The sequence below is a fragment of the Geospiza fortis genome, unplaced genomic scaffold (assembly GCF_000277835.1).
Source record: "Geospiza fortis unplaced genomic scaffold, GeoFor_1.0 scaffold190, whole genome shotgun sequence".
Lineage (NCBI taxonomy): Eukaryota > Metazoa > Chordata > Aves > Passeriformes > Thraupidae > Geospiza > Geospiza fortis.
This window is the reverse complement of record NW_005054328.1, coordinates 386,395-400,912: the sequence shown is the minus strand read 5'-3', so window position 1 is coordinate 400,912 and position 14,518 is coordinate 386,395. Positions and strand designations below refer to the sequence as shown.

The window sequence follows — 14,518 nt, the reverse complement described above, 5'->3', positions numbered from 1 at the left end:
CTTATCTAGCCTGCTTTTAATTTTGCACTGCAGAAAATATTCTGATATATGATTTACAAAAAAGCTCTTTAGAAGAAATAGTAGCTTATTACTTAAAATATTCAAAACTAGACCAGTCAAAAAAAAATGAAGTGAAAAGTTGCACAACTGCTTATCTAATACAGTAACAAAATTTTACTCCCCTTTTGGAGCAATATGAACTTGAGAAAAGTGGTAGGCAGCTCTTTACCTCCAGTAAAGAGGTGCCAACTTCAAAATTTGTCTTTCTATCCCTACCTTGTGTGGTCTTACACGATATTATATATTATTATCTTAAGTCTGATTCTTTCATGCCTCAATGACTATGTAAATTAAACAAAACTGTACCTTAGGTTGAAACTACTCTGTGCAGATACATGGTTTGTGAGAATCACTACTTTGCACAGGAACAGCTATAATTTCTCTGAGGGATATAGTCAAGAGGTTGCTCACTGAAGAAGAACCAAGTTCAAACATGGTTGTAACCCACACTTTTTAGGTTGTTCTAGGAACAGGTGTATCATATTCTACACCCCAGAGAGCTTCTAAAGGGTTTCTGAGTACCTCCCCCAGGGCTCATCCTGCTATTCCCAAAACCATTCCCTGCCATCAGAACCTGTAGATCAATCTGCAGTTTGCACTAATTGGGCAGCTCTCTGGAGTTCAGCACTGCCTGGCGCATGATGGAGGTTCAACCTCCTTGCCAGGACCTAGAACACAGTAACCAACCCTGTACAGAGGAACTGAATCATATCACAGAAACAACAGTTTTGGCAGCATTATCTGTGGAAATCTATGCAAAGATAGCTAGCATCTGACAAAGAAAACAGAGACAAATGAAAAAACATTTGTTTTACCTGCACTATCCCATAGAGCCCACAAGAGACGGGGAGCTTAGTTACCATGCCATGCTTCTTCTCCACAAAGTATACTGCCAGAGGATTTTCTGTACTGTCCTATGTTAACCACCTCTCACATTGTATGCATATTCATAGATAATTCTTCCCCTTATATTGAGATAGCCAACCCATTAATTCTACTTTTTATAGGTTTCTTATCTACCTTGTGTTGCAGCCATTAGAATTAGTGTCAATTAGTTTCTATGGAGTTTCCACAGTACAATTGTGGTTATACTATTTATTGTTGTTATGCCTTTAGCTGCTAATAGTGTTATGTGCTTCACATTTTTCTCTAATAAACATCCTACAATTATCCATTACTTAAAATTACATTTGCTGGCAGACAGAGAAATCCAAATTTACAAGACTGAACAAATTGTTTAGACCGCAGTTTTGTAACTGGCAGTCTAATTTGTGGGCAGTCTAATTTGTGGACTTACAGTCCTTCCATTATTCACTTAAGGCAAACTGTGTCATATTTGGGCTTTTTAGACCTAATATGCTAGGCATTTTTAAATCAAGACCATTAAAAGTGCTGGTACATTATTTGCATTATTAATACTGAGAGATGAAAACATTTAAATTATGTAGATGAAATACCATTTTCAGGCCTTTCGGGAACTTATTCCCTCACAGGAATTTTCTGCTGTAATGGATTATCACTTAATGCTGTATCAAGCAACTTCAATTTTGCTTAGTCAGCACCTAAAAGTACCCACCAAACTTTGGCATACTTGATGTGTTGGATGGGATGAAATAAAAATCCCTGTCATGAATTTGAAACCATCACACAGTTTGGAAAACAAGACAAAGCCAAGCTAGGGACAAAATCAAAGCAATCTGTAAATCAAGCAAATCATTTTCCATTATGCAAGACAATTTACATAGATCATAATTATTACGAAAAAAAGAAAAAAAGGGAAAAACGAAAATCCTGCGCAGCATGCTCTTTCTTTTAATAACTACTATTAGGATTTTCTCTGTTCTAAAATGTCTGAAATTTTTGGTTATTTTCAGATGACAGACAGGTAAATCCTAATCTGACATAAAACAACTGGACTTTGACCCATTACTGCAGGATAGAAAGGATCTGTCTTTAAATTTTAAAATTCCGTGCTCTAGGGATATTTATTTGTTCTCATAAAGACCCCAAAAAACAACCCGACCCTCAAGCAAAAGAAAAAAACATTAAAAATCTATAGAGACGTAACTCTACAAGAAATATGTTGTTCTATTATGAAAAAAAAACTTCATGCCAAGAATCCATTTATCTCAAAACAAAAGCAAAATCTAATGTGATCTATTTCTGACTACATATTGAAAAAATATGTATGGGTCATCCAAAGGAAAACTTTACATTTTATTGGTACTATTTCTGGGTGCACTATTCTAACACAAAATCCACTGTTCAGATTCAGGAACATTCTTTAACTTTGAACAAAGTTCAAAAAAAGGGTATTTCTTCAGTTTTTCTTTAGGAATGTGGCACTGGAATGCAGTCACCTTGTACTTAATTTCTCTAAACGAATAGATTTATCAAATTTGTAAACTAAAAGAATGTATTTGGTTTATTACCGAAGTTATCTTAGAAGTTTAAGAGCACACATCTGCAATATTGACAGAAATAAATATGTTTAAAGTCCATTGTTTAAAATGCTAACCTAGCTCTTTCCTTTTACATCAGTTCTACAGTTGTACAAATCCATTTCTATGTTTTCTTCAATTGAGATGTGGAATTCAAGTCATGTCCAGTATCAACATATTTCTTTTTTTGCTGATTTAAATATAAAAACTAGACTTCCTAAAATCTCCTTAAGGCATGTCCTTTTTAATAACAAAGCTGTACAAATGAATTTGCAGCTTTCTTTCAAGAATACCTCCTAGTTTATCTCAAAAAATGTAAAATAAGGCTTCTATTTCCCCAGAGTCTTCAGCTGGATGGTAATTATAGCATTTAACAGCCACTATTATTGAATCAGACTTTCATTTTCCATTAGAAGGTCAAACTGATAGGTGGAATTACCTATTAATGTCAATTTTTAAGTACTTTTAATAGAGATTGCCATGAAGAAGACAAAATTTATTTGCAAAATATAGCTACACTCACATGGCACAGACAGAATCAATAATCAAAACATAAAAGGATATTTTAGTTAGAAAGAAAATGCATAGTTTTTTGTTTCTAAAACTGAAAAAGTATCATATTTGAGACAAGTAAAAATTATAATTAAGATGAAAATAGCAAATTCAAAACAATCTCTTCTTATTGTAAATCACGTGACTCTGTTTTGCAAGGTAAATGTGAATTTACAATAAATTATTAATATTCAATTTTGTAAGACCTAGCTCAAAACATTCCCGATATCACTAAAACTACAATCACTAATGCAGGGCCAATCCCCCCAGTTTTATCAATTTGAATAGATATTATTTTTCTTCTAAAGTGTATCCAGGAAACTGAGATTAGAAGAATTGTTGTCACAAAACTCCGAACCTGGGTTCATAATAAAAAAATAGAAATTATAAACATAACACTTTTATGCTAATTTTTGATTGAATCTTTTACTTCCATGTTTGACTTCGCCAACAAATGTTCAAGGGTGAATATAGTCTTTTTAATTAGGAGTTTTCTGTTTCCTTTTTTAGTTTTTTAAAGAAGGTCTGTTTAAAATCCTGCTGGTATTGGCTTAGTAGAGTCCTGCAATACTTCCCTCCACTCATGAAGACCTTTATAAATTATTCTGATCCAGTAGGCTGAAAGCCTGAAAACTGAAAGTTTGTCATGCACAGGTGTACCTAATCCACCAATTTTCCTTTGCCACTTGGCAAAGGTCTTTATAGTACTTTGACCACACAGAAGACAATATTTATGTTTATATGTCACTGCAAAGGCACAAGACTGTAGATGGTAGTGAAGAAAACAGACTATACAGAATGTCAACAACACAAGGAAAATTGTATTCCATTACTAAGCAATAAAAATAATTAACTCACAAATAATCCCTTTAAGATTCCTATTAACAGAACTAATAACTATGCTAAAGAAGTAAGTCTTTAGACTTACCCAATAGGCCTTGAAACAATGATTTCAACTTGAGGTTCTGATTTTGATTCTAAAATAATGTTGTAAACTTCTTCATTTGTAGCTCCAGGCAAGGGTTTACCATTCCATTCTAGAACTTCATCTCCTTGAATTTAAAGAGAAGTGTATCTCAATTGCATATTCTTTTACAAAGAATGAAATCTATATTTTCAAGTAACATTAAAATAATTTAAAATAACGAAAGAGCTGTACTGAAACCTTCAGACACTCTCCTGCCAAGTGCTTTTTAGCTGGTTGGCTCCCAGCGCTTATTCTTGGACAAGAATGTTCTGTTCCTCATGAAAGACTTCATATTTGCAATTATTAAATTTATGAAGTTTTTATAATTACTTAAATTTTTATCAACTACCCAAATTTTGGATGCTTTTTATAAGGAAAAAAACTGGTTTTTCCAACTGCAAGGACTCATCCATGCCTTTTTTGTGTGCTCTGGTCCCATGCAATAGGATGAACAGACTTACACTCACTGGAAATGTGCAAAACAATATATTTTTTCAAGGAAATCATTTTGCCTCTAAAACTAGTTTTAGAAATTAAAAATAGCTTCCATTAAAAAAAAAACAACAACAACAAAAAAAAACCAACCTAGACCAGAAGTAGAAAATCAGGATTTCAACCCAAATGGTTTAAGATTAGTGGAGATAAATTTATTTCCTGTAATTATAATGTGCATTTAAAATCTATAAAAACTGCTGATGTGGTAAGAAAGAAAAAAATAAAAATGCCAAAAAAGTAGAATATTGTTAGAGACTCATCATCCTTTCTAGTTCTTTATTACTCTCTGCTTCACACAACTATCCTGAAGCCATCCACATTGGCACTGGAGCTTCTGGGCTCTTAAGACACTACTTAGGTACTTTGGTTTGCTGAGACAACATTTGGAAAGTAGTTGCTTAGAGCTATAGTAAAAATACAAACCATTAAGAAGTGACTATGAAAACCAAATGTTATGCATAATTCTCACTTCATTTAGAAGTTTGAAAAGTGCCATTAGCACAGCCATTTATTTGTAAGTGCAATAGATACATCTAATAGAAACGAAATATTTTAGGACCATTTCTTTGTCTTCTTTTCCATTTTCATTTGTAATAGTTAACGCTGCAAAGAACACTAATAAAATCCACTGTGTATGCAGTGTGTCATCCTTCAGTGATCTGAATTTTGTTTGCCACAATCAGCTTAAAAAAAATGTCTGCATTGCTTCTGTGGAGTGTAATAAGCAGCTCCTGAGCTAGCAAACAAAAATAGTATCACTCAGTCCTCTTACCAGCATTCCTCAGGAGTGTCTTTTGTTTTTCTCATACATCCAACCAATTGGTATTCATAACAAATTAGAATGTAGGCAACCATGGCATTTCATAATAATGTTACAGTATTGTTCTGTATTTTAAATAAATTACCATAACACATGATAAATGTTTGTATAAATTAAAGGTTGCATGCAATAGGCCATTACTAAAAGACAGTGTATTTTATATGCAACTGATTGATTTACCTGCTCTGAGATGCCCCACCACATCAGCCAAGCTACCTTTCTTCACTTTGGTAATGAAGGCACCGAGTCGTCCTAATTCTGTCATTTTTCCTCCAACAACCTAGTTAATCACAAATTTGTGAGTCCCCAAGCTACCAACCAGATGTCACATAATGCACAAACATTTAGACTAATCAGTTTTCACATTATTTTTTATATTTCACCTGAAATGTTCATAGGCAAACCTATTGTCAATTTGGGTTTTAGAGAGGCTTAAAGACAAGAAGATGTAAAGCTGACACAGGATGAATAAAATTTCTATTCCTTTTACTGTATTTGACTAATCAATCTTATGCAGTTTGCTAAATACCTACATTTGTTGCAGAAAGAACACTTCTTAATAAATAACCAGTTAAATGCACGTTTTACAAATAATTGTCCATCATGTACTCAAATTTAAATTGCAAGTGCACATCATTTCAAATGTATGAAATCCCAAAATTGGTACATCAATTGAAAACTTAGCAAATACACTACTATTACATATGGGCAACAAGTTCACAAGAATGTTGATGATGCTAAAACATAGGCACTGTCATCCAAGAACATGACAGGACAAACCAACAACTTCTGGCTTTTGTAGAACAGAAGAGAAACTGAAACTGAAAAGATCTGGTTTTGAAGATGACTACAGGATACAGAGATCGTGAACATCAGAAGAAAACCAAGTGCCCTGAAGAGGACAGATTTTAAATAAAACACAAAGAAAATGTAGTCTTGCTGATTTGAAATACAAGCTATCTTTTTAACTACCTTTCTCCAGTCAGTTCAGGGGTTTGGTTGTATTTTTTTTCATCAGGAATATCCCAGAGGAGTTTTATAATAAAATGACACAGCAGAATGTTGGTTTATTAGGTATTAGCTCCCCATGTTGCAATCACAATAACTAGCAGGAGCTTTAAAACCAAAAAAGTATCCAGAAGCCCATCTGCCAACAATATTGTCATGATAGTGTGTGACATTTATTAGTGAGGGCCTTAGTTCATATTATGTACAACTGAAACTCAGAAAAACCAAAGAGAAACTCTACATTCTACAACTCTACAATCTGTATTTCCTACTTGGCCCGACCTTTTTTTCTCACATAATCAAACAGAATCGTTTGCTGGCAGCAAAGATGATCTTTGTGCTATAGACTACTAAATATTTTAGTAGAGTAAAGCTATTTCCATCTTTTGTATTACCATACCACACCATCACACTTCAAGGTGGGACTATTTCAGATCTTGGATTCTTTCTGCTGTTCTCAGTGGAGAGGGAAGGACGCCCAAAATAAATTCTATCAGCCCCCTTTGTTGCTCCATAGATTTAAAAATATACACAGAGAGAGAAATGCTTGAACTGCTACTAGCTTCAGAAACAGAACTCAAAAAAGTGTTCTGTCAATTTAGGCCCATGAACCTAAAAGTCTGCTAAAAATGTAAATTAGGGATTTAAATCAATTGGACAGCATTGCCAATATCTCAATTTTGGGGTCCTAAATTAACTGGAATTAAATTTAATATAACCTCTAGTATGATCTAAGAGGATTTTTGTGTAAATATTTGGTTTCTTTCTACAAAATTTCTGTTTTCAAATGGCTGTGTGGCTTTTAAACACTGATCTTGTAAGCATTTGCATCCAGATGACATTTATGTATGTGGATTATAAAATTAATTACTTGACTGAATTGCAAAGAGCAGAGCTAGAAAAGGCAGGACTCCATTAATGCATTGCCATGTGTAGTTATTTATCTTGCAGACAGGAAGCTGAATAAACATACCCTTTTTAATCAAAATGGTTCAGCCCCTTTGTCATGGACAACTGAAGACTGTATAGAGGGAGTAAATGTATTTATATTCATAATTTATCTGTATAACTTTCAAAATTTAGGAAAAGAGAGGAATAAATTTTTTTTTCAAAAGACCATATGATTGGAGAGTCCTCTGATTTAACGTGTTACAACTGTATGTCTAAGATAGTGGAACTTCTTTTCATTTAGCACATAAATCATGTAATACTTACTTTCAGCCCCAGTAATGCACCTGATTCTTTAGGCATGGTTGTTCTCTTGTTAAGAATAACACGCCCAATTAAGCGATCTCCCTCTTTGGAAGGCTGCCACGTTACGGGATGCTGTTAAAAAACAAGCAATTAAATTGAATTGGAATTAAAAAAGTGTGAACATCCTCCAGTATTTAGATGCACATGTATAAACCAATAAAATTACTGTATCATCATGTTACAGTTGACACAAACATCCTTCAGATGTGTTACATAATGCAGCTGAGTTTTCTATGAGTATATCTGTTGGACTCTGGCTACATTAAACATTTATGCTTCTTGTAAGAAAATGTCTGCATTAAGTCTACAGATAGAACTATAATTCAGTTCAAACTTCAATACAATTAAACATTTCAAACACATCTCAGATAATAAAATTAATTTTTTCTTTTTAAATTACACAGCTCTGAAAAGCGCATGTCAAAATTCTGCTCTTTAGAATAACACACGTTATGCAGGTCTACCAAATAAGGGTTCATTATATAATAAAATCAAAATTATGCTTTCCAACTCCAAGTCTTAAAAAAAAATCACTAATCTTTCCCAGAGTAGCATCACATTCACAACTGATTTTTTTTTTTTGTGTTCATAGTGAAATTAAGTGCCATGTCTATTAAAGGGATTAAAGTCAGGTTAAAATTCAGGCAATTTTACAAATATGCATTTCAATACAACTTTCTGATTTCCATTTCCTTGGTAGTCTTAAACAAATTTTCACATGATTTGTGTAGAATATTTTTTTACAGTCAAATATCTATGCTGAACTGAAATAATTAGCAAACATTTTAACTTATACTTATGAATCCCTATTTTTCTATTTCTTACCGAACTAATAGGGGACGTCTCTCTGCTGTGCCACGTGGCAGGATCCAGCCAGTAATAATCCAAGTCACCTGGAAGAATATGAATAGAAAGAAATGTGTAATCTCTCAAACAGAGAAAGATGTATGAATTATTACTTCTGCATGCATGAATTTTAAAGTGCAATTGTTTGATGAAGCAAATACAAAGCTTTTTTTAGTATTCAAATCAATATATCAAATTGAAAACAATATAGTGTATTAATATTAAATAATGCGTTTATTTGGACCTCTGCTTTTTCATTAATTGCACCTTAGAATTGGTTGTGCACACTGCCTTTTTACCTTTGCTTAGTCCAAGAACGGACCCCAAAGCATCACATTTACAGCCCTCCTCCTCCCCACCATCTCCATAATAAACACACAGGACTACAGCTAATGATGACACGAGAGGGAATACTCTACAAAATGGGCTCTTAGCTATAGTTAAGGACAGAACAGCCAACCACGCTCTAGAATCTGCAGAGGTCAATGTTGTGACAACAGGTACTGTACAGATGGAGAGGCACAGGAGCAGGAAATAGAGAGCCAGAGGGAACAGCCGCACAAATACAGCAAATAGTACCAACAGCAGGTACGAGGCTGCAATCTTCTCTTTCACTTGGGACAAACTTATATGCTGTGTAACTCAAGAAAAAGACCATGAATTACAGTGGTCTGGAAGGCATCAGCCCATCAGGACAAAGAGGGCACTTTTGGCAACATATCTTCAATATCTTACTTTTATAAAACAGATCTCTGTAACACTGTTGTTAGATGCCTGTGTTCTAGTAAGAGCAGTGATCTAACAGAAGTCCAAACAAAGCATGCAAGGGAGAAGAAAATACCTTTACATGCAGAGATTTTTTTATTCTTTGTCTACAAATACTTAGATGCCAATTATGAACTACAAGTTGCAACATTCTCTATAACTCATACTACCTTTAATAGCTTATCATCTGCATGATCATATGCCCAAGTTTATTTTTAAACAGCATATTACTATCATATGCATAACTGCATGAGGCAGTTTGTGGTTTCATTAGCTCTGCAGTTCTGCAGGTTTGGAAAACACATTAAATCGCATTGAAGATATTTCAGTTTTATTTTTAGGATTCTTCCTTGTGCCTTTATAAACTTCAAAATTACAAGAACAACAAACCTACAAACTACACTGATACCTGCAGTGCTGGCAGTAAGCTCAAAACTACAGTACAGAGCTCCCCAAGTTTCAGTAATACACTCAACAGTAATACCAAAAATCAACAGTCTCCTGTGTGGGTTGAGCTGCCACATGCCAAACACAACACACTTTGTCTTCTTGTTTTAGAGTTACTTGCTTAGCAATAGAGAATGTTCAGGAGGGAATAAATGCCAGCTCCAACATGTAGATGAATGTATCCAAGTCCCCAAACACATTTCTTCTCACCCTCATTGTTCCCTGCTTTATTTTCCTCTCTTCCTAGATTCAGCTTCTTGCTCTTAGTTTCCTTGCTGGTCTTCCTCCTGGTTACTGCAGATCCACGACCACTTAATTCATACACCTAGCATCCTTCTCCACCAAGTTCCTACTGTAACAAGAACCTCTCATACATCTTCTGCCTTGTCTAACCTGCTGATTTTCCTGTTCTCACCATCTACCTACCCTTTGCTGCCTTTTCTTCCCTGCACATTTTTTTCTGCTGTCCGTCTGCTTCTAGCTTTAGTGTCCTTTCTTAAGGTTCTGCATTTTAATCCCTCTTTAACTTCAAATCCTTTGATGCTAAGTTACATTCCTGCACCCTCCTTCCCACATCTAAACTTTAGGTGTCTGTCCCTTTCTCCACTTCTGTCTGCAGAAGCTGGCCCCCATGCCAATTCTCTCACTCTCTGCTCTCAAAAGCTGAGAGCAGGATCTGCACTGCAAATGCTGCTCTACTGAGCTGGAACATGAAAGATATGCTCAGAAGCTATAAAGGTAGCTATCAAATCAAACATCTTGACTGAATGTCACTGAAAGTAGTAAGTCTACCATTTGGTGAATACTTTAAAAGCTGCAAGAATCACTCAATTTTAAGATTTCCATTAAAATTCAGTATGATACAGACCACTGGCACACAAACGTCTGGGGCAATTTACAACTATAAAAAAGATTATACAATGGAAAATGTCAGTTAATCTAATCATAAACACTCATCAAATAGAACATAAAAGTTAAGACACAAATGAAAAAAGGCCCCAAATGGGCATTAAAAATATTTTATGCCAGCAACACTGATACTAGAGACATCTGCAGTTCAGTACTCTGTTATATCTTTGAAAATAATTTCTCCTTGGTCATCCTATGCCATTGCTGCTTCTTTGCCTATTTATGCCATGTTTGCACTGCCATACTCCAGAACTCACTCTTTGTTTAATTGCACAAAATACCTTCACTGCACATTAGAGAGTTCCAGGAATAGGCAAATAACATGCAAAAACTAACTAAAAAGCATAGCTTCAAAATTTCAGGTTTTCTCCAAAAAAACCCCACCAAAACCGAAAACAAAAATCCCTACACACAGAGAACACTCCCCATTGGTAAAAGTCATTAAAAAGTCCTAGTAAAACAAGAAAAACTTAAGACATTAAAGAGAGGAAAAAACTACTTTTATAAGGAGCAAATAATAGCTTTACAGGCTTAAATTGCTTTTAAATACTTTTGAAACCATTCTTTAAAAACACGAACAACTTAAAAATAATAAGCCCCCATGAAAATACACATATACTATATCATTATTTTTTTACATTACTGATGTATTTCTAAAACACATTATTAAAATTGCATTTCTAGTTTTAATGTTTGATTTCCTTAAGACCAATTGAGTAAAGCAGGGTATTTGTAAATATTTGTAAAACCTTATTTCCTAAGGGAATAATTCAAAAGCTGAATCCTAACAGCAAGCAAATGCTTTTCCTATTAACACGCTGCCGCTCAATTACTTTACTCTTGGACGCACACGGATGCAATAATAATTTACAAGATACAAATGTGTTGAGCTTTTTCCACAAGTCTTTTGCAGCCTTCCATCAAAATTCAAGATGGGGAGTAAAACTCCTAAAAATTCTCATTGTTTTTACATCTGCAATATGTGCGCTTTCAAAATAAAGGGAAAGCTAACTCATACCACCAAAAATCCATTTTCTCAAAAATACTTAGTCTTCAGCAGCACTCTCCATACCAAAAGCTAATGCTGGGGTCCTGTGATTTCAAGTGAGATCCCGAAAAGCTGAGAAGTTCTGGAAAAAACAGCCTTGTCCCTCTCACAAAGCCAAAACAAGCACAAAATATGAGAGGACCTATTATTGTGTATGAACAGTCATGCTGATTTCCAAAGAGTCTTGAATACAGGGCATAAAATATTCCAAGATGTTTTCCCAAATCCACCCAGACCATATTCAGAGACTACTGATAATCAGCAAAGAATGTGCTTCAGCGATTTACTCAAATCCCTATGTGCTGGATTTGCAGGAGTTACTTAAGACAAGAAGCAGAATCTAATTATAAGAGTCAGTCAACCCATGTTAGGCATTTAATTAACCATTAGCAGCAAGTATCTGCAAATTAATACAGCAGTTCCATCAGATAACTAAGAAACTTAAACAAATTTTTTTCAGAGGCTAAATCTAAAATTACTCTGCAAACTGAATAGACAGACTGTGTCTCCCCAATCCATAGAATCACAGAATGGCTTCGGTTGGAAAAGATCTTAAAGATCATTTAGATCATTCCAACCACACCTTCCACTAGACCAGGTTGCTCCTAGCCCCATCCAACCCATCTTTGAATACTGCCAGGGTAGGGGCATCCACAGCTTCTCTGGGCAACCTGTTCCAGCACCTCACCACATTCACGGTCAAGATGTTATCTAAACATGCTCTTTTTCAGTTTGAAGCCATTCTCCTGTATCCCATCACTACAATCGCTTGTGAAAAGTCCTTCTGCAGTTTGTTGTAGTCTTCCTTTAGGTAGTGAAGAGCTACTAGAAGGTCTTGCCAGAGCCTCCTTTTCACAATGAACAACCCCAACTCTCTCAGCCTGTCTTCACAGGAGACATGCTTCTGGCTCTGATCATCTTCACAGCCTTCTCTGGGCTCACTCCAGCAGGTCCATGTCCTGCATATGTCAGGAGCCCATATCTGACTGCAGCAGTCCATGTGATATCTCACCACAGTGGAGCAGAGGGACAGAATCACCTCCCTCAACCTCCTGGCCATGATGCTTTTAAGGCAGTCCAGGATGTATTTGGCTTTCCAGGCTACAAGCTGCCAGCTCACATTGAGCTTTTCATTCACCAACATCTCCCAAGTCCTTCTCCTCAGGGCTGCTCTCAATCCATTCTCCACCCAGTCTGTACTTGGGGTCCATGGACCTAATCCACCTCTCTCCAGTTTAGAGGCAAGGATGCCATATATGAGACAGTGTCAAATTCCGTGCACAAGTGCAGGCACTCTTCCTTCATGCTGTAACCTCATTGTAGAAGGCAACTAAATTGGTCACGCACTATTTACCTTTAGTGAAGCCCTGTTGGCTGCCACCAATCACCTCCTTATTTTCCAGTTTCCTTAGCACAGTTTCCAGGATGATCTGCTCTGTGACCTTGCTGGGCACAAAGGTCAGGCCAGCCTGTAGTTCCCAACAGGTGGGAACATCGCTACAGATGTTGGGTTTTTTCTCTTTTTAAAAATGAGGGTTATGTTTCCACTTTTCCAGGCAGTGGGAACCTCACCAGACTGCCACAACGTCACAAATAGGATGGATAGTGGCTTAACCATTTCATCTACCAGTTTCTTCAGGAGTGGCAGATGCATCTCATCAGGTCCCATGGACTTTTCCACCTGCATGTCCCTCAGAGGGTGTCAAACCTGATCTGCTGCAGCGGGCACTTTCTCAATCTCCCAGTTCCTGCCTTTGCCTGTGGCAGCCTGGGCAGTGTGGCTGGAGCACTTCTCAGTGAAGACTGAGGGAAAATGTAATTCAGTACCTCAGACTTCTCTATATTCCAATCAGGCCTTCTTTTTCCTTCTGGAGAGAGCCCACATATTCTCTAGTCTTCCTTTTATTGCTAACTATAGCCACTTTCCTTGTTGCCCTTGATGTCCCCAGACAGATTTAATTCTATCAGGGCTTTAGCTTTCCTAACCTGATCCCAGGCTGCTTGGACAATCCCTCTGGTGAGCTGCTGTTACAGACGTGGTACATCCTATTGTTAAGCAGGAAAATACCACTACACCCAGGAAAAACACATGGTATGGTTTTATCAAAAAAATAATTCAGCGTATAACAACATATGCTAAAATCGTTCTAGTTCAAGCTGCTAACTAAGCCCATAAAGAGAATATGTGAGTGCCCTGCCTTGGCAAACAGCCCTCACACACATGTGGCAAGCAGAGAATTCATAAGCTACCCACTACCTGTTTACATAGAAATACAGAAAGCTTCACAAAAATGCTCATTATCTCTTAGTCTCAAACCAACCCACTTCAGATGTCTACAGTTAAGAACTTAAATCCTTGCAGGACAAGATCTGTGTTTTACCATCTACACAGTTCAAGGACAGGTTGGCTCATGCACTTTGTGGGAAGAATGCACCACAAGGCTGTGAAACTTAGGATTTTCTTTTCTTTTTTATTTCTTTTGCAAATATAATTGCACTGGACTTTAGTTCCCTGGCAATGTCCCAAGCACTGGATATTAACATGCTGTAAGATTCCAAAGTTAAAATAAAGACTAGTACACTTTAGAAGTGACAATTTTTATATACAATCCTCCTATTTCATAGAGATACAAATGTGGCACATAGTTCTCAAAACTAGAACTAGACTCTTAAATTGGCCCATCAATTCAGTATTTATTCAGGTATTTTCATTTAATGATGAGATATAAAATTACTTTTCTGTATCTTAATTAAATTTCAGAGCAATAAAAAAAAAACATTGGAAAAGGGTCTACACAGCTTTATCAAGCTCTAGTCTTTCAGATTTAGATAACTGACAACCTGGGCTTATTCAATACAAACTGAAAATAAATGTTTATTCCTTACTTTTGCATTTAGAAGATAAG

General features: G+C 35.9%; 1 protein-coding gene across 24 annotated transcripts in view; it reads right to left on the bottom strand.

Moving 5' to 3' along the window:
• The window catches only part of RIMS1 (regulating synaptic membrane exocytosis 1), a 191,591-nt gene that overhangs the window by 119,312 nt on the left and 57,761 nt on the right, over positions 1 to 14,518 (bottom strand). For all 24 annotated transcript variants that reach the window (XM_031057153.1, XM_031057154.1, XM_031057178.1 and 21 more), the window contains exons 5-8: positions 8,423 to 8,490; positions 7,559 to 7,669; positions 5,516 to 5,615; positions 3,982 to 4,105 (exon numbers count right to left, since the gene is read on the bottom strand). In XM_031057153.1, coding sequence (XP_030913013.1) covers positions 3,982 to 4,105; positions 5,516 to 5,615; positions 7,559 to 7,669; positions 8,423 to 8,490 — 403 coding nt within the window. The remainder of the gene's footprint in view (positions 1 to 3,981; positions 4,106 to 5,515; positions 5,616 to 7,558; positions 7,670 to 8,422; positions 8,491 to 14,518) is intronic.